This window comes from Caloenas nicobarica, chromosome 6 (genome assembly GCF_036013445.1).
Source record: "Caloenas nicobarica isolate bCalNic1 chromosome 6, bCalNic1.hap1, whole genome shotgun sequence".
Taxonomy (NCBI): domain Eukaryota; kingdom Metazoa; phylum Chordata; class Aves; order Columbiformes; family Columbidae; genus Caloenas; species Caloenas nicobarica.
Genome location: NC_088250.1, coordinates 17,754,309 through 17,775,385, shown reverse-complemented (window position 1 = coordinate 17,775,385; position 21,077 = coordinate 17,754,309). Strand labels below are relative to the sequence as shown.

At 38.1% G+C, this 21,077-nt stretch overlaps 1 protein-coding gene across 12 annotated transcripts in view; it reads left to right on the top strand.

Annotated features, from left to right (window-relative positions):
- Positions 1-21,077, top strand: part of OSBPL6 (oxysterol binding protein like 6) — a 105,571-nt gene that overhangs the window by 73,438 nt on the left and 11,056 nt on the right. For 10 of the 12 annotated variants that reach the window (XR_010606364.1, XM_065637139.1, XM_065637143.1 and 7 more), the window contains 14 exons: positions 571-645; positions 4,906-5,071; positions 6,059-6,189; positions 8,513-8,620; positions 10,938-11,075; positions 12,373-12,460; positions 12,663-12,916; positions 14,472-14,609; positions 14,941-15,004; positions 15,627-15,705; positions 16,984-17,128; positions 18,249-18,393; positions 19,440-19,566; positions 20,148-20,270. Coding sequence is in view for 11 of the 12 variants with exons in the window: in XM_065637139.1 (XP_065493211.1) it covers positions 571-645; positions 4,906-5,071; positions 6,059-6,189; positions 8,513-8,620; positions 10,938-11,075; positions 12,373-12,460; positions 12,663-12,916; positions 14,472-14,609; positions 14,941-15,004; positions 15,627-15,705; positions 16,984-17,128; positions 18,249-18,393; positions 19,440-19,566; positions 20,148-20,270 (1,781 nt within the window). In the remaining variant the exon portion in view is untranslated. The remainder of the gene's footprint in view (positions 1-570; positions 646-4,905; positions 5,072-6,058; positions 6,190-8,512; positions 8,621-10,937; positions 11,076-12,372; positions 12,461-12,662; positions 12,917-14,471; positions 14,610-14,940; positions 15,005-15,626; positions 15,706-16,983; positions 17,129-18,248; positions 18,394-19,439; positions 19,567-20,147; positions 20,271-21,077) is intronic. The other 2 variants (XM_065637144.1, XM_065637145.1) reach the window with 2 other exon arrangements.

The window sequence follows — 21,077 nt, the reverse complement described above, 5'->3', positions numbered from 1 at the left end:
AAACGAACAAAAATGTCAAGGATGGACACAGAAATGCTAGAGCTGTGCACAGGAGTGTCTACATAAGCAAGCTCACTATAACATACACACTGAAAAGTTTTACCATGGAGATGCATGCATCTTCAATGACCACAGCTCATGCACGTCCACTAATGCAAAGTGATCTCTTTCAGAATTCATCTTCTAGATGGTCAAGTGACCCCCAGAAAGCGTTTGGGTTTTGTGTTTTCTGCCATGCCATAGCATCCTTTTTGTTTTCTTATTGCGTAATTGTCTTATGACTCTGAATGGCAATGTTAACAGAATTTTGGGGGGTTTTTGGTAGTTTTAGTGAGTGCACTACAGTCCAGATCACCTGGAGTGAAGTATCTAGCTTTTTTGTGTCTCTGGCATACACAACTGAAAACATATGATATGTCCTCAGAATGTGTAGGCCATAAGAGTTAACAAAATTGAAATCCACTTAAAGACTCTCCCTCTCCCTTTTCTGATCACCTTTCATCTTCCTGTGTCCCATCACCCCTTCCCTTCTCTTTTTCTACTTCCTTCTTTTCTTGCATTCACTGTCAGGAAGGGCCGGCACCGAAGGGCCAGTTCAGCACAACACGACGCCGGCAGAGACTGGCAGCTGCAGTGGCTACAACAGTGAGTGGATTTAAAAATCAAGGGATAGCTCTAAAGATGGGAAGCTTTGTAACTTGAATGTGTAATAAGCTCATGAAAATGTTTCTTGCACTTTTTGGAGGTGTCCATGCTACCCACTTGCAGCTGAGTTTCTTGGAAGTGGTCAGGCCTGACACAAATAAATTCCATAAATGTGAATCTGAGCCTGTTTATATTGTATACGTCCCTCCTCCTTTATGCAAGTGCAAGTGATGGTTAGACTCAGGCCCTGCACTATTCGAACATGTCTTTGACATACTCTACTATATACTATACAAAATGGAGAGAAATGATCAAATTTTGTTAAAATATTCTCATGACAGTCTATAGCAAGACAGGAGATCTAAGGAGACTCGTTGCAACCGACCATGGAATTATAAAATTTCCTGATTTTTTTTTTTTTTTTTTTCCCCCACCCCTTTTTTTGGAAGTATTATAAGGTTAGCCTTTTAATTTGAGACACTTTCTGTTTACATTGCACAATCTCAAAAAGTCATATTACTACCTCTAGTGTCTGTATTTAGTTTTGCTAATTTTTTAAGTCTTTGACACTAAATCTGGAGCTATGGAATCAACACAGGGGCTGGGAATTGGTAGAGTGAAGTGCTGTTTGTGAAATCAAATTAACATCAAAAGGATATCTTCGGCTGCTGCTTTATCAGGAAAGGACTTAATTATGAATGCACAATATAGGCATTAGTATTAATCCATCAACTGATTAGTACTCAGTGGGAAGACACAGTGCAGCTTACCCAGCCCAAGCAGTGAATGTCTTCTCTGGGCTAAAGTATTCCAGGGTCTGCTGCTGCAGCACAATGCTAAAATCCCTTCCATCAGACATAGCTTCTGCTCAAGCCTGAATACCTTGAGCTCCTGCTACCTGAACCACAAAACTCAGTTACTGTCAGCCCTACTAAAAAGCATGAGAGAAATCGGTGTTTCTTCGGTTCCCAAATTAACTAATCTAAATTTAATCTCCCGTAATCAGTTGATGGTGAATTCTGTGCTCAATAATTGATTGACATTCCGACCTCATTGATCTGCCTTCCTAGCAAAGAAATCAGCCTGCTTCTCAGTTTAGGTATCTGAGCAGTGTTGGTGGGAGGCTCTGACCAGCAGGTTCCGTGGTAGTTACACAGTGTTGGCCAGAGCTCTACCAAGGAGTGCTTCAGTGGAGCAAAAACCACTGCACCTCGATGGCAAAGCAGTAGGAGTCCAGGGAATCACTGAGTTGTTACCTGCAGCTGAACTGAGGACCTGTTGAGAGAGGTCTTGGAGGAGCTGGGAAGAGCACAGGAGGAGAGAAAACTAGAGGCACCAAAATGTCTCTGCAGCTGTTGCTGTGGTTGTGGCAATGGCCCGATCTTTCTGGTTGGTGTAGCAAAGTGCTCGTCTCTTCCAGATAGTGAAGCTGTGTGTATAGACTGAGGGATGTGGAATTATAATACATCAGGTAAATGCTTCACAGAAAGAGGAGCTTTTCCTTACAACCCACCGTACCAGGAATAGTCTGTTCCTGTTACATGAACACTTATCTGAAGAAGGTGATGGATGAGTGGGTGTTATGCCCCTGTTGTAAAGCAGAGAGTCAGGACAAGGTACATCTGATGTCCTGTCTAGAAGAGTGTGTGTATGGGGGAAACCAGTGTGATGCATGCAAAAAGAAGCTAAATATTAAAAACAAAGAAACAACAGCAACAAAACCCCCTCGAAACAAAAACAACCCGCAAAGAAGGGTAATAAAGTCAGAATCAAATCATCTTGGCTATAGAGAGAAAGCACAGCAGTAAAGGAAAAATGGGGAAGAGAAGTACATTGGCAGGGTTTCTTGGACTGTTGCTTATTCAACAGGATGAAAAGGTATGTTCAGTGTGGATTTTTTTCATCTGTTGTGGAAAGAAGCTTGGAAACTTTTCTAAAAGGTGCATATGAAGGGAGTTCATGTGAGTCAACAATTCAGTATTTTTGGTTCTTGTATTTCAAGCAGTTGGCAGAGCAGCTACTTGTCTCTGTCATGTGAATGTTTATTTCCTACAAGCAGTGTGACAGTATTGGTAGAACATGTAAATGCTGTTTCTAGGACATGCTTTAAAAAGTTATTTTTCGTATAAAACTCACTGTAGAAACATTGCCTTTCAGCCTGGCCAGCTGAGATATGAGGCAGAAATGATGGATTGAAAGTAGGTCTCTTCAGTGAGGTTTGTCACAAAGTGACTAAGGAGCCCTTGCCACGGGTGGGCAGGTTGCCTGCAGCTCTGCTGGTCTCTATGAGGCTGGGGCCACCTGCCCCATCACCACAGGCACTGGGGGGCTGCGGGGGCTCTCCCTCAAGCTCCTGCATTAGAGCTGGAATCACCTTGATTTTCCCTGCTTTCTGGATGGGCTGGAGGGTTGGGTGCGTGCTCCCCGCACACACTGCTGTTGTGGAGCCACCTGCTCTGCCCTCCTGGAGCCACCTGAAGCAATGGAACCTTTGTGGTGCTCCCAGTCAGAAACTTCTTGGGTATATGCTCTCTGATTTAAAAAGTGAAAGGGTTTTGTGAAGGAAACTTGAAATTAACCTACATTCAGTCACACAAGTCAATTAACCTAGTCTTTTGGGGCTGTTGAGAGAGGCAGTCCGGTACTTGTGAAGAAGATAATGGGGTAAACATCCAGTACGAACAGAAGGAATTTATTCTGCATCTCTTGCTAATGAAGTCTTCCTCATACGAGGCTAAAATGAGGCAACTAAAAAAGACCTACTTTATTGATATAGCTGTAAGTCAAAATACATGAGAGAAGACAATAAAGTTTAAACTGAATAGGTGCCATAGAGCTCTTATTTTATGTGCTATATGTATCTGGAAATGGAAGAACAGGATGGAAAATGGTACTTTGCAGAATGTGCTCGTGAGTGGAATGAGATGTGATGAATAGATCCAACAGGATTTTGAAGGTTTCATTGGAGTCAGAAACATAAAACATATATTGATGACAACTTTTACAGGAAGGGATTGATAAAACTGTTCCCTGATCTAATCAAATATCAAGGTACCAATTTCAAATACTACCAGTAGTATAGAACTTATCTGTTGATAAGAATTCTTAGTAATATGACTTTTTATGTTATCTGCTGCTCTTAATCATGCCTTGGCAGAAACATTTTATATTTTGGCCCCATTTTTCATATTTGAGTGATTACATTGGGCTGCAGTGTAGAAATTCTAGATTTATACATTTGATCAATACAATGAAGTAAGTGAGATTTAATGTGTTCGGTGTATTTAACAGTGCTTAATATTTAAGTAACAAAATGTGGTTCTGCATGGCTTTCCTTTGCATTTAAATTTGAAAATTGGGTTCTTGGCCTGATTTCTTACAAATGTATGTAAATGGTAACATTAAAATAAAATACAACATACGCTTACACACACATCACATATACAACAATGGTAGCCATACACTGCGTATGTAGCGCATATGTTCAGTATACATGATACATGTGTATATAACTTATAAAGATTTGCATGTATAGTTTGATTACTGTACCTGAAAGTGTAGAAAGAGAAGTGGAAAAGATAATAAACTAAATTGTTTGTTCCATCTTACTAAAATGTATCACTTTGCATTTATGGATCATGTAGTTCAAAAGAAAATCAGGTGGAGTTCAGAGTGTGGTGGTTGTGGTGGTGGTTTGTTTAGTTAGAAAGACTGTAGAAAGACAATATGCTTTTTCCTTCTTCATAGTTGCCAGGACAGTGAGTTTCAACTCATGATTTACAAGTAGTTTTGAAACATTTCTATGATATACTTGATAATATTATATTGTATTTCTAGATCTGTGGAGGAGCTTGCATACTTCAAATGTTGGTGTTGTAACAACAGAGTCATACAACATGTATTTTCAAATGTCTGAATACGAAGCAGCATGTGTCATGGTTCAATTTTCCAGTCATCTTTTAAGCATTAGAAAACGGTCCATTTTTGTAAATCTTAGAATTGAAATGCTCCACTGTTAGCTGCTAGCTATGTATTTAGGCCTTCTTTTGTCTGTTTCTGTGAGAAAAAAAAAAATCAAGCCTCTTCTGCTTCAGCTGTGCTGAGATTTAGGTGAATAAAAACTTATCTGTTCACTCTTACCATGTTCTTCACACTGTGAACTAAGTCTTCTGTTTTCAGATGAAAGTTGGATTTTGCTTCAACAGAGTCAAAAGGTCGGTTGCACTTTATACAATATTTCTTGGCTGTTTCTCACTGTAGGTCCCTTTCAGTGCTACAATGTCACCCGTTCGACTGCATTCATCCAACCCCAACCTTTGTGCAGATATCGAGTTCCAGACTCCCCCAAGCCACGTAACGGACCCTCTGGAGTGCTCTACAGAGTACATGAAGCTTCAAGAAGAATTCTGCCTGATGGCACAAAAAGGTAACTGGAAATTTCAAGCCTTTCCTTTATTGTGCTTCTCTGTTGTGTTTCCTTATTGTCTTCACTTAGCTATGGCCTGGGCGTTCAACTGCATTAGAAAATCTTGGGGAAGAATTTTTAGCTGGTCAGGTGACTTAGATAAAGGTGACATGTTATCTTACATTTTCCCTGGATGTCATGAATAAAGAGATAGGTAAACCCTGTCTGATAAGGGAGTTTGTTTTTTTTAGAAGTCTTCTCAACTGCTTTCTGGATCTTGTAAATATGTGACTGAATTTGTAAACTTTTTTTTTTTCCCTCAATAAAATGCTTTATTTTTCCCTGAAGATGAATCAGAATGTCACCACTACATACAATGTTGTACAATTCATTTTTATGCAATGTTTTCTACATCAGTGAGAACAACAGAAGAGCTTATTTCTAGAATGTAGTTTAGAAATGCCATTTTATTGCCAATAAATTAATGGTCCTGCAGACTGAAGGATACTATTTTTAAAAGGGTTTTTTATCAGTTTGCTATCTGTTATATAACATAGGAAAAACAGGAGACTGATGTCTTAAAAAAATGTCAAAAAACTGTTTAAAACCCAAGTAATCCTCTTTACTGGTGCAATATTAGGTCTTAGGAGACCTGATTTTTTTTTTTTTTTTTTCGTTACTCTGAAAAGAAAAAATCAAAAATGAAATAAGATAACATACACTGGATACAGGTTTTTCAAATATGCACGTTTCCATATGTTCGACACCAAGAATATGCTCAGATGACATATGTGTGAACACACGGTATGCACATTACAACCTCAGGCTGAGTTTGTACTTAATTTCCGTGGATTACTTGCAGTTCAGATCCTTGTTTCAAATTTCCGTAATTGTGGGATGGAAATCTCACTGTCTGTATTGCTGAAATATTGTAATAGATGTCAATGTGCAGTTCTGTTGCTGAGAAAACATGCATTTTCTTTTTTTTTTTTTTTCCTTTTTGTTTAGTGCATTCTCTTTTGAAGTCTGCCTTTAACAGCATAGCTATAGAGAAGGAGAAGCTTAAGCAGATTGTGTCAGAGCAGGATCTTACAGGCCACAATGCTCAAATAGCACACCTCAGACAGTCCCTCTCTCAGGTATGTTCTTGATTTGATTTCAAGCACATCTAGCCTGCCAGATGCACCATTTATTTTGTATTTTGGCTATTTCCTGAGGTAGAAGGAGCCAAGAAAAAGCCAAGTTCTTGACTGGAACTGTGACATATGTTCTGTTATGACATAGATTTAAGCTCCATGCATGTGGAAGTGAAGGATGTAATTTATTTCTGTAAGCATTTATCTGTTTTGGTTTTCCAAAATAAAGGAAAAGGATCAAATTTTTTTTAATACAAATCCTAAATATCTATCCTGGAGCTGTTTCCAGTACAGCCAAGGAGATATTCTTGTCTTCCTAATTAGGTTTTAAATTTTGACTGTATATTTTCAGATATGTTTTATATATCCATGTCTCTAACTGTAAAATGAATCATGGGTTACAGAATAATAATGGGTAAATTGGACTTTCAGATACACACCTGTAACTCTCTAGCATCTCCCACTTAAGCCAAAGGAAAAAATTGACATTTGCTTTAGTGGGGAAGAAGATATGAAACAACAATAAGTCCTCAGGTTGCAAAATAGATCAATTTTTTAAATTAATTGTCAAGGAAACGTAAAGATTTTTACTCTGAAGAAGTGTAGAGTACTGCATCTGCAAGAAATGTGAGCAGAAGTTTAAAAGCAAACAGAACTTCACCCAAATGTGTATATATACACCCAAATGTGTATACACTGTTATTCTTATTGAATTGGAGGTATTTGCTGTAAGATTAAAACTGATGCACAATGTAGATGCATATCACGTTACACAGATGGTTTACTATGTGTTGTAATAAAGATTAAGGACAAGAGACAAGGGTAACCATTTCTAGTTATTCATGCAAATTTAACTAAGACCTTTGGAGACTTATTAGCAACTTGTATGAAACAGGTGATCCTATTTTCTTCTTGTTCCTGGCCTCCAGTGTCAGTCTAAAAGTCACTGTCACACATTAGTTCATAGTCTCAATGGGAGATAACGGGAAATCTGACCTTAGTCACTTGGCTGGGTTTGACCAGTCTCCTGACCAGGTTTGAGCTGTTTGAGAAGCTGTTGTCAGGCTGCTGTTAGTCATCAGCTTCGCTTCCTGGTAGATGGTAACTGTAAACATGCCCAGACCATTTCAGAACAGAGCAAAATAGAGTAACTTAAACTGTTTACTGACAGTTTAAGCTCATGTATTTTACTTTGGTCCTACTTTGTTTCAGTACATTCATGCAATCTATTCCTGAGTCTACACTATGGAGAGGCAGAAGAAGATTCTTACTCCATTATAACAGTAATTTGCAATTAAAACAGTATGTCTGTCGTTCTTTTACATAATCCTCAGTGCTGGGCATATGTTTATACTAGGGTTAAGTCAGTTCATGTAACGTACTTTTTCTAGATTTCAGAATCTTGCATGTGAGTGTTTCTAGATAACAGGCAATATGTATATATGCACCCAAATTTATAATCGAGGTTGGACTTTAAAAAAGGAGAAAAGTCAGCAGATACCAGAGACCAGTTGAATTCTGTTGGTATTTGTGACACTCTAAAGCAGAGGTGTCAAACTCATTTTCACGGAGCAGGGCACATCAGCCTCATGGTTGCCTTCAAAGGGCCAAATGTAATTTTAGGACTGTATAGATGTAGTATATAAATTTACAGTAGTAAGTAGTATATAAATTAACGTTTGGCCCTTTGAAGGCAACAGCGAGGCTGATGTGGCCCCTGGTGAAAATGAGTTTGACACCCCTGCTCCAATGGATCGGTGGTTTGAAATGGGTACACACAAGCAAATACGTCAGATGGAACTGGACGGGCAAACACCCAGTGATACCAGCAAATATGTTGTTTTTGCTGGAAATAAAGCAATATCCTTTTGCAGGCTCTTAAGTGCTAATAACTTTGGTCCAGAAAGGGCCGTGTAGTTGTAAACCAAGAATAGCCTCTTTGGGCATTTTGCAGGTAGTTCTCATTTGTTATTCTGCAGTCTCATTCTTTTTTGCTGCATTCACTCCCCATTTCCATAATGTACATAACCCAGCAGTATACCTGCCAAAGAGCTACCTGAAGAATTAAAGCAAACTGCCACTGTTAATATATATTGTGGGAGAATATCTGTCCCTCCTGCCTCCTGAAAACCACTGAAGGCAAATGAACCAGAAGATTAAATTATGTTAGAGAGCATCTCAAAATAGGTGTCTCTCTAAAAACGGAAGAAAGGAGGTTCTGTGATTTCTTGGGAATTTGCTGGCAAGAAGCTATTTTTTTTTCTCTTTTTTTCTGTTTAATGCTTACTTTTTAATTTTAAATGAAATGTGCAATTTTTATTTTAAGGCTCTCAACCAGAATGCTGAACTAAGGAGTCGCTTGAACAGAATACATTCAGAATCTGTTATTTGTGATCAGGTTGTCAGTGTAAATATTATCCCTAGTCCTGATGAGGTAAGACTTTGTCCTTTAATGGATTTAGAGTACAATCAAACCTTGCTAATTCTCACTAATAGCTGAAACATACCTGACAAATTACAGAATTTTTCAGATTGGCAAGTGTTCATTTATAGAAAAAGTGAGACTATATTTCACCTACATAACACTTCTGTCTTTTATTTTGCATATGTCAGATCTCAGTTTGATCTCTGTAGAGAAACAGGGAAGGACTCCAGTTTTGGAATATTAATTGTTGGCTGTGGGAATTACTGAGGTTTTACTGTATTTGAATGTAACACAGTAGCTAACAAAATCTGCATCTTAGTTTCTTGTCAAATCAACAGAACAGTTCAGTATTTAATGGCCTGAAGTTGCAAGTGCCTAAAGGGTCTGATGTTTAATATCTTGAGTGGCACTGCTGAAAACTAAAGGTTCAGTCTATGAACGAAGCACTATGCTAATATGTTTGCTGCATCTAGTCTTGTTTTGCTTTCATCAATCAACAGATTACCAAACATTTGTATTAATAACAGATCAGGTTCCTTCATGAGAAGGACAAATCTGAATTTGTGAGCTGTACAATTAATGTGGTCACTTTGACAACCATTCTGCTTGCATTTTACCAAAAATATCTTTCATTTGTCATTTCCATTATTTTTTTTTTTATCCTTATGCCATTTGAATTAAAATACTCTTGTCTCCTAGTTATTTCTTCCAACAAGAAAGAAAAGTTAAAGTATGTTTCTAATTATTTTTGTTTATTTGCTTTTTGAAAACATCCAAACAATTTTTCCAAGAGTGAAGCATGTTGGAGACTGGCAACAGGAAACAGAGGTGAAGCAGTGCCACAGCACAGCAGTCTACAGTGGAGTTCTGAGCAATTACCATTTCTTCTATTTTGTATTTTGTCTTGATTAGCTGTGACTTTTTCATATGTAAATCATTATTTTGGTACAAGTGTTTCTGACCGAAGGAGTTTTTCAAAGAGGTTCTCAGAACTCTCATTCACTTCTTTTCGTGATTGCTTTATATGCATAATCTTGCAGTGTGTAAATAATGCCTGTGTGAGCATCTTTTTCAGGTAGGGGCGTGTGTATTTTTCCAAGTCCCACTAGTTGAACAAAACCTGAAAATTTTAACTGGAATGAGCTTCTGTTTCCATTATAATTCGTCAAACATCGTAAACCATCTACAAGCTTATAAGGCCTAGTGAAAAAGGAATGAGGGAATGTTTTTTGACCTCTTGGCTTGTTTATGTTGGTTTTTTTTATTAGTGCATTTTGAGGCAACTATATAGAATAATCCTACAGGATTAAGATGTCAACAAAACCATTTGGAGGACTTCTGTAATAAGATTAATGGGGATGGAGTTGCAATCTGAAGAGTTAACTGTGTTTAGAAGGGCTTCATTAGTTTCATCTGTATTATCTCCCAGAAGCAGCATGCTGTATGAAGAAAAGGATTAAGTTAGAAACGTGTTTCCCTCCACAGAAGCTCTGTTGGTGGAATGGTACAGGGAGAGAATCATCATTTCCCCCCCTGCCCTTCTTAAAGCATTAGCCTGTAGGGTAACACATTGAAACCTGGTGTTCCTGCCATCAATAGCAGGAAGAGGAAGATATGTTCCACTATTTAAATTAGCTTGCCCCCCTACTGGTATACAAACAACACAATTTTGAACCCTCGCCTTTGCTGTTAAATTCTCTTTATAATAAAACATAGAGAGTTCATTCCCTTATTAGTATTGAATCAGTGTTAATGGCATAATTCAAATGAGATTTGGAGTACAAACATGGGATAAAAGCACAAAAATCTATATTATAGCCATCCTCCTGAATATTCAAATCTTTGTTACTAAACTGGTTCTCAAGTGCATTTATTTTGAAAGTAACTTATAACTCCCTGACCTTATAAAGCTTTATATTTGAGTTTTGGTTGTATCAAAGCTGCCTCCCAGTGATATAATTTCTTATGACCAGGTGACCTTTCATCTGAATTTCATGGTTGAACTTGTCTGACACAATCCAGCTATTGTCCACAAAATAGTTCCTCCGGATACAGAACTAGATGTGTGATTATTCGTGCCGCTAAAACTTTGCAGTTGATGCTGAGTTGATGATTTGAGTTGATGCTCAAATGAAGAGATGTATCTCAGTGCTCAAAATGCAGTTTGTTTTGTAATTGTCAGTACACACAAAGCCTTACTAAAATGCTCTCTTTACTATCTGTGCTTATAGTTGACATAGAAAAATTATTCAGGTGATTTACCCCTTCTATGCATACTTCTTTTATATTAGAAATAATACTTTAATTGTCTGTGCTTTATTTGCAGACGGGTGAGCAAATTCATGTCAGTTTGCCACTGGCTCAGCAAGTTTCTAACGAGAGCAGGCTCTCGATGTCTGAGTCCATTTCAGAGTTCTTTGATGCACAGGAGGTGCTTCTCTCTGCCAGCTCCTCCGAAAATGAGGTAGGCTCTGACAGCATGACACCATTTTTTTGGTAATGCTACTTAGAACAAAAGGTATGAGAATGTGTAAGGTGTAGGTAAATGAACCTGAGACTCCCTTGCGATGGAGTGCAGAAGTTCCCTGAAGTGGAAAAATGAGTTGAAAATGGTTTGTATCAGTAGCTGTTGTTCGGTACATGTCCTTGCTAGACTATGGCAGTTTCTAATATGGATGACATAGGAGAAATTATGTCTATCTATGCAGTCAACTAAAATATTATTTAAAAAAAAATTATTCTAATATACATATAAAATTATTCTCTGTAATCAGAGAAGTAGACATAATCATGAAAAATTTCCTCACTCAAGTCAAAGTTGAAGCAGTCAGAAACAGTTTAGGCTTCTGGATCATGTTCCTTTCCTGAATAAATTCTTCAATTAAAAAAATATATATTTTTTAACATACCTTTTTATAAAACTACGGTAGCACTGTGGTCTACCCCAACTCTTCTGTAAGAAGAAATAAGAGCGTGCCGCCATATTTTCTCTTTGACAAGGATTGCTCATGTGCCACGAGTTGGCACAACCATGGCTATAGTTGTTCATCTAAAGAATGGAATGATTGCTTATCTTATTGCTTCTGGTAGGTGTAAAGTACATGTTATCTCAGTAGTCTGGATTGTCTATATCAGTGTGGAAAATTGGTGCGCATGGTATAAACGAAATGGAAACTTTACAAAATCACTCCCAAATGGTATAGGCCATATAATAAATATTCTGTCATCAGTAAATACTGTAAAACATTTTGAGAACAATGTTTCTGGACAAAAAAAGAGTTTAATAAAAATCTCAAAAATAGTCTTAACACTGATGTGGTTCTTGTTTTGCAAAATGATAGCTCGATGTTTATAGAATTTTTTTGCTGAAACACAAGCTGCATTTTATTGCTTGGTTCTTCTTTATAAAGAACACAAATCTGTCTCTCTCTTCTCACCTCCTGTGCCCAGCGCATTATGTTGTCAATTTTTCGTTCATCTCTGATCTCAATTGAAGTCACCTTTTTGCAGATTTTATGTCTGTATTTGGCTTCATAACAAGGAAATGAGAAACATCATGAGAGCATAGCATTTTTTTTTTTTTACACTTCTTGTGCATTGGCAATATGGGCTGATTGAAACATCCAGTTGATTTAGTTAAAAGCTCTAATTGGGTAAAGATGGTTTCTTTGAATATTTGTGTTTCAATTAATTATCTTTGTCTAATTCGTTAGTATATTTTATATGTATTTGACTTAATTAGTATTTTATTTATATTTTAGGCTTCTGATGATGAATCTTATATCAGTGATGTGAGTGATAACATATCCGAGGACAATACCAGTGTTGCAGACAACATTTCTCGGCAAAGTATACTACTATGTTTTAAATTTTGGGAAACTATGTTGGTTATGTTCATGTACCAGATTTACTGCATGTCTGTACAAGACCAACTCAGCTGAATTCACTGAAGTTGTGCTTGTTTGTTCTGGCTGTGATTTGGTTCAATGGATAAATCTGGGTTTTTTTAATCTGGTGCTTTCTTATTATGATAGTTTTATTTCCTTTCCAGTTCTTAATGGTGAGCTAACAGGAGGTGCATTCAGGAATGGACGGAGAACTTGTCTCCCAGCTCCCAGCCCTGACACCAGTAACATCAATCTGTGGAATATTTTGAGAAATAACATTGGCAAAGATCTTTCCAAAGTATCCATGCCAGTTGAGCTAAATGAACCTCTGAATACCTTGCAGCATCTTTGTGAAGAGCTGGAATACAGTGAACTCTTGGACAAGGCTGCTGAAACGGATGATCCTTATGAACGCATGGTAATAAATGTAGTGTGGCACTTCTTATGTCTGTATTAAAAAGAGCTGTTGAGAGGAGGCCTGTGCAGAGTCCTCTTGCTCTCCCTGTCCACAGACAACAGACCTCCCTGCTGGGCTACACGAATGCTGTGAACAATTACAGGTGGTAGGTTGGATCTGAACAAGGCTTCAAACCAGGTCCTGCAATTGTGACTCATTGATGTGAAGGCTGATCTCAGTCTCTAGGAGTGTCTGTGTAGGCATTGGCAGTTTCTAACCCTGCAGCAGACTTTCCTGGCTTTCAGTGATCAAGTCCAGCAACCTCCAAGAGCTAATCAAATCTGTGGCTGGCTTATGATCAATGTAGGTGTCAATAAGATGTCATCCTAGGCAATTTCTAATAAAGAAGTTCCAAAACACCAAGCCAAGGTTTGCCTGGGAAGCTTGACTTCAGATCCCCTGTGAGTGTGTCTTGGTTTTTTAACTGACAGCATATGTTCAGCTCTCAGGGTGTTTTGATCTGCCATGTCTCCTTTTCCTCAGGGAAAGGCTGCTAGGGGAAAGCTGGCAGTATTCTTGCTGAGCATATCTGCTGTTCCCTGCTGTGGGTTGACAGTGTTGTGGATACCTGGGAGAAGAGAGGTTCCCTGTGGCTTTCATAGCCGGATGCTCAGGTCCGTGAACTGCCACATTCACATGGCCTGCAGGAGACTGAGTGCTACTGAACACTGGTATTTTTTCCTTGCCACTGAAGGAGTTGGACCTGTCTTATGATAGGGGGTTGAGTTATTAATCATTGCATGCTGTTTTCCTACAAGACTCCTTATGTCCCTCAAAAAAGGGAGATCCTGTAGGACTGGGCAGAGTTGTACTGAGTAAAGCAGGATGTTTCCCTGCAGGACTCTGTCTCCTTTGTTGAAAAGCCTGGGAGATGAGTAGTGAAGGAGTCAGGAGAGCTCAGGAAGGAAAAGCCATCATGCAACCGAAAGCTTCCTTGGAAATGTGGATTCAATCCCCTTCTCTGCTACAGATATCTAGTGCAACAGTGAGGATACGAGCCAAACTTCTAACATGCACCTTAAAAATGCAAATCGCACACCCAGGCTGAGGCATGTGGGTCTACTTGGCAGAAATGCTGAATACCCAAAGCATCAGTGGTAGCAGTGCTGTAAATATGTTACCTGCTTCTTCACTGTTCTCTGAAAAATCAGGACTTTGCTATCTTAAATAAACAATAATATTTATTCACTGGCAGCACAGACTAGAGCTGCGTCTGTGTTTTAAATCGTTAGTGTTAAGCCTGGTCAAAGGTAGAAAAATGGTATCTTGCCGAGATCGTTATTTCAGGAGACTGTTGAAAGGGCCTGACTGAGGCTATGAAGAAAACCGTATTTTTGTTGATACAATTTGGTTAATACTGGTTCTGAATGGGATATATGGCTTCACTCTCAGGCATGCTTCGTTAATCCAGATTTCACTCTCAGTGGAGTGAGTTGTGTGATATCACACAGTGATGACACAAATGAACTAGCATCTCTGCCTATTGTCACTTACGTTCTTGTCTGTATTTTCACAGGTTCTCATAGCTGCCTTTGCAGCATCAGGCTATGCCTCTACATACTTTAGAGCAGGAAGCAAGCCATTTAACCCAGTGCTTGGTGAAACTTATGAATGCATTAGAGAAGACAAAGGATTTCGATTTTTCTCAGAGCAGGTAAAACTTGTTTGTAGATAGACACTCCTGTTTAGATTTAGATTTTGGTTTCTTTGTTTCATAGAGCAACTTTGCTTTTTCTTTCTGGTTAGAATGGTTTGCTTTCTTAGTAGTAAAGAAAGGTTGTTAGTATGCGTGAACTTTAAGTGCTAGAAGGTATATATTTTTATAGTAATCACAAGGAAGCATTTCAAGTACAAACTTAAGTTGCATCTGTTTTCATAGGCTAATAAATAGTCTGGGCTATTTAGTATTCTTATATTGCAGTAACAATTTTGTTGTCTTAGAAACAAAAATGATTTGTTTTTAACTCAGACAAACTGTTTTCCAGGTTAGCCACCATCCTCCCATTTCGGCCTGTCACTGTGAATCGAAGAACTTTGTGTTTTGGCAAGGTATACTTCTTTAATTCAAAAGCATAAACTCCTTTTTTATTAGCAAGTAAAAACTTTGTCTGTACAAGCTGAGCTTTGCATTTGGAACTTACTCAAAATTTCCGTACTTACTATTTTTGTAGTAAAATACTACGAACTGAGGCTCTGAATTACTTCACTCCAAATTCTCAATCTTAAGAATGAGCAGATGTGTTATAATACAACTTCCCTTGTCACTTGCAGTCGGTTTATACTTTTCTGCTTAAAAGCCTTTTACCAAGAAAATCATCATTTCTTACAAACACAAGCAGTTCTTTTTACACAGTTGAACAAGCAGTTCTTCCTTTCCTGTATCTACTGGCATATGCATTTGATTTGTATTGAATGTTTTAATGAGAGATTTGACAATAATGTAGCTGAGGCATGACTCCTAGAAGAAAGTCAAACTTATCTTTAGTGTTTCTGACCTAATGCCATTTTCTAGTCTTTTGTTTTGTTTTCTTTTGTCTTTTCATGGCAACCGCATAATGTCCTGTTTTAAATTGGATGATGTAGCATAGGTCATCTCGTGTGCCACACAGATCACTGCAAGGAGGAGGCCTTGGTCTTTTCAGTTTTGTAAATCTTTCACTATTATATTCAGATATCAGGTGGAAAAACAAATTCTGGGGGAAATCAATGGAAATTCTGCCAGTTGGAACCTTGAATGTGACTCTTCCAAAGTAAGCTACTGTCTTCTTTCCTTTTGTTTTCAGTCTTTGCTGCAATCTAATCTGTGCTGCCTTGTGAATGGATTGGGGGAAGTGTATGCAGACATCACATGAATTGTACTGGTGAGAGTTAGTGCCTGGCTCAAATCTCTCCTTAGTGCACAAGTGGGGATACTGAAGCGTTTTTGAGCCTGAAGACCCATTTGGCATTTTGGAGGAAAAGTATACAAACTCTCTAGAAAGCAATAGACAGAGTGGGATAGAATTGGTTTAGGAGAGAGAACCCAAGTTTTGCATGTGCAGTAGCGATCAGCTGTTCAGAACAAGGCTGCGATATAGGACTGCCAGCAGCTAGCGTTGTCTTTGCTGAGGGTCTCAATACTACTAAGTGTTCCCTCAGAAGAACTACTGGTAACAATGTAAGGTCATTTTTCAAAATGTAGATTAGCCAAAGCATGTTCCTCAGACCTTGACAGAGTAATGAGAAGTTTCACCACAGGTAAGACTGGTTGCAAGTTCTAAATCCTGAAAATATGCAGGGAGAGGATACTTTAAACATGTCTGCTGGTTTTGCGGTACTGTTGTTGCTCATGTACATTACAGCCAGCCTTTCCTTCTGCCTCTAACAGTATGGCATCACCGCACTTCACCTCTTTATCCATTTCATGAAATTGAAGTCAATACACTCAGGAGCATCTTTCTCTTCTGTCGTCTTGCTTGCCTCTCAGCCCTGAAGGAGAATGTGCTTTGCACAATATAATTCCCTCATTTTATTCTCTTGTTTGACAATAGAGATGCTCTGACTGTAATTGCTAGAGAGGGAAACGGATGATGTGCCAGTGAGCTTCTGCTTCCTACTTCCTTTCTGTTATCTCCTTTCCATATTTGTTTTGTTCTATTTGTGAATTAGTTACATTGTCTGCTTATAACATCAATTCAGCTTTATGTTGATCTTTGGGTCACTCTCCTGCCCCTAAAAGAACTGGAGCCAAAGCACTTAGTGCTCTGAGGACAGTGAATATGCTGTGCAGGGTTTTAGTGGTTCATAATGTCTGGATTTGTGGTTCATAGCACCGTTCTTCACTTCTCTGCACTACAGCTTAGGTGAGCTCCTCTGTGGATGATTAGTAACATGCTCAGAACCAGTGCTTTATCAAAGTAAACTGTTGTTTCATAAGTTTTTGAGGAATATGGTCTTGTATTTATGATAATGGAGCTATGTTTTACTTTTTTTCTCTGTAATGATCATGATTAAGAGATGTTACCAACTACTTGTTAATCTGTTCTTAGGTACGGAGACTACTATGTCTGGAACAAAGTCACTACTTGCATACATAATATTCTTAGTGGAAGGAGGTGGATAGAACACTATGGAGAGATAACTATCAGAAACACAAAAAGCAGTGTTTGCATTTGTAAACTCACATTTGTCAAGGTAACATGTATTCTAATACATATCATATATTCATAGAACTGCACAGTTTAGGTATACCTCAAGCTGTTTCTTCAGTATTCCTGAAATCTACATTCCACATTTTGTCTTACCAGCATTTGTAGATATGTAAATTGTCAAGTAAGATTGCTATATCAAGTAGTATGGCTCTAATTCCATTGAACATTTTCTATCAGTGTGTTGCATTGCTGTATAGCTGTGTGCTATACTGTTGCTGGTTTTAGGTTAAAAATGAAATGTCAGCTTTTCTGTCACCACAATGAAAACACAACGTCACTGTAGAGTTCTGTGCCATTTTACTTTTGCCTTTACTAGAATTTGGTAGTCAATATTATATCTCTTTAGATTAAATAACACTGTTTAGGTTCATAGGATTTTAATATCCAGGCAAGGACCATATATAAAAACAGGTTACTGTATAACTATGTTACTATCAATTCTTTTTCCTAAAAGTAAGTTGTCTTCATATTGCAACAAAATACATCAATACCACTGCAATGTTAGCAATTGTGCGTTACCGTAAATCTGAAATTCATGTTTTGATGTTTGTTCTGAGAATGGGCAACTGCCTCAGTAGGAGAAGGTGTAAAAAAGAAAAGTGTCTAATAAAAGCAAAACAGAGAAGAGAAACAGAAAGCAACAACTAACAAGTAATACTGGCTGAATGACTTCCCTGCTGCAAACAGTAGTGTGCAGCACCCATCGAAGGATTCCCTTACATGTACAAGTATACTTAGTATTTCTCCATATAGAAAGAAGAGAGGTGGCTGGGTCTGATCTTGCAGCTTTCAAAGTGTCATTTTTGCTGAATTCTGTGGGATGTGAGTTAATGAACAACAATATAGTTCCCAAATATGCAGATAACTTAAATACCTTTATAATAAAATCACACGTCATTCAGGGTTTCTCATCTGTTATACTAAATCAATTAATATCCACATCTTCTGCATTTCAAACTCTGATATTTTTGGTTCTGTGTGAACTGTTCCGATACAAAATTTGGACAGTCGGTGCCACAAACTAAGATTCATGCAGTGTCTGTGTTGGTACAATAGGTAACCAAAACCCAGTGTGAACTAGTAATTCTTTGTTAAACTTGCAGGTGAACTACTGGAATTCAAATGTAAATGAGGTCCAGGGTGTTGTGATAGATCAAGAAGGGAAGGTGGTTCATCGCCTTTTTGGAAAGTGGCATGAAGGCCTTTATTGTGGGGTTGCACCTTCAGCCAAATGCATATGGAGGCCAGGTAAGAAGCTTGTAGTGAGCTCTGGCAGGCTCTGTAGTGTAACCCTAAACTATGTAAAGTGTTCTTAGCCATTAGTTTAAATACACAAAATACTACTGGAGACATACAAAGTATTGGACAAATAAACAAGAAATTACATCAGTTTATAATAATGGTAAATGGACATGTTCTTACAGGGCATAGTCTTCTGCATCTTAGTCTGACACCTGGTCAAATATTCTGGGGTCTTGGGGTCCACATAGGAATAAAATAAAGAAAAATAATTGGATGTCTGGGCCTGCCTGCCTTCTCACAGAGAGCAGAGTAGCTTATTTGGATTCAAGAAAGAGGATGTGCCAGTTAATTGAGTTTGTTGTCTTCGTGCTTTATTAGCCTAAAGGATTGGTCTTCAGAGATGGCAAGCTCCTGTGATTTCAGGAGCTGTTTTCAACTTACTGCTTGCTTAGAGACACTGAGGTTGAATTAGTCATCCTTTGCACCTACAGTATCTTTCATACATGCAGAGTGATTATCCTGGAATTGTCATTATTGTTAGTATTTTGAACCCTACTCTGTAGTGACAGTATTTTAAACCCTACTGTACACCTTACTCTCTGCAATGTCTACTCTGAGTGCCGTTAGTGCTGATGGTGTTCGGCAGTGCCGAGTCAGTCTGCGAGTGAGTGTTATATGCCAAAATTAACTCTGAAGATCAGTTAAGGTTAGCTTTTACACAGACATTTGATAACCCCACTTTCCGGCGAACAGGAAACTGTGTTTAACTGGAAAAATCTTGAAAACGGTAATTTGTATTTAGAAAGGAAGGAAGATCATAAAAGTTTTGAGTCTGTTAGCAGGTAATTATAACTTCTGCAGGATGGGCAGTTGAAATTAGTTTTTAGTGAATGTTGTTCCACCTAGAGAATAGGTTTTGATACTTTTTAATTGTATGTAAGAGTAAAATATATTAATATTTTTGCTGTTATAATTTAATAAAGAAATTAATCTCTTGCATATTTAGAACAATAGATAAAAAGCTTTTTTCTTTCTCACACATACTCCTACAGGCTCCATGCCAACCAATTATGAACGTTATTATGGCTTCACGAGGTTTGCTATTGAGCTCAATGAACTAGATCCTTTACTGAAAGATCTTCTTCCTAGAACAGATGCACGATTCAGGCCAGATCAAAGGCAAGAATGCTTATTTATACACTTATATTGGGTGGTTTTAAGGCTGGATTTGTCAGAGTATTGAATTTTGTGTGTGTCTTCACTACAGTCTGAACTAAGCTTTAGAGGATTGCTAGCAGAGAAGGTATTCAGCATTGCAGTCAAATTTCTGCTTTACCCAGTTGAGGGAAAGTATTATAGAAAGCATCTTGTTGGTACAGTGGAGCTACAGTGTGATCTTTAGGCAGAAGTAGGATTCCTCACACCAGTCTGGAAAGACAGGCTCTGAAATGTTGTGCCCTTCTGCTAGGAGTGGAAGCAACATTAATTCCTTCCCAATTCTCAGTTCGTAGTACTTCAGTGTTTGTGACATGCGGAAGTTACTGAAGAAAGTGTATGCCTTAGGGTATAGGTCAGGTACATGTAACTGGGGAGTCACACCTCAGTTGTTCTTATTTTACGAGGTAGTGACTAGATCTGAAAGTGGGTATAACATAGACAACAGCCTTGGCTTCTGCTGGTCTTTAGTGATGATTTGTGCTAGAAAATCCCTTGTTCTAGACACTGTGTGATTGCTATAGGACCTGCTGTTATTCATACAGGCTTCTGGAGGAAGGAAACATAGAAGCAGCAGCATCAGAGAAACAAAGAATAGAGGAACTCCAGCGAGGTCGGAGGCGGTACATGGAAGAAAACAGCATTGAATATGTACCTAAATTTTTTAAGTGAGTCTATTCATTTCAGTAGTAATTCTCTGTTTCCTACAGTGTCACTGGACAAAGTGCTACAAGAATTATCACCAGTGTAGTCTATTAATTGTGAAAGCCTGGAAAATGGCAATTTTAAGAAAAATAATCAGATACCTGATCTCTGCCTGAAGCAATTTTTGCATATTTTAAAGCTTCATAATTGAAATGTCATTTTTTCACAATGAACAACAGCTGTACAAGCCTGCTGCACCCCTTGGTCAATGTTTTTTGAACTCCAAAGTGCAATAGAAGTATAATATTAGGATCTAAGATTGAACTATGTTATTATTTTAAGTCATTGCAAAACCAAGGTAGCAAATAGTGACTTAACAGCATCGTACATGTATCTGTAACATGTCTATATATATATATACACATACACTTAAATGACAGTTTAATTTTGACTGGAGGGTGGTTTTTCTGTTTGTTTTTGTTTTTAATTAAGCATTCTTCTGAAACAAGGGATAGTCATACCAAATAGCCTGATGTTTAGCATGAGGACTTTAAAGTGAAAAGATTTAATGTGTTTGGTGCAGTTTTGGAGTGGAAGATGAGCAAAATACAGTGGAAATAATATACATGGTAAAACGCTTGCATTCTGCAAGCTAGATCTTTTGGTTGATCCCCTGCACATAATCAGAATCCGTAATGGCTAAAGATGCTGTATGTGGCTCTAAGACCTGCTCATGGGGATCAGACAACAGGTTTGCAATCTTGGCTGTTCTAAACCTTCCACTTATGACAGGTAGAGGTTGATTTTTATATTTAAACCCCTGACTGTTC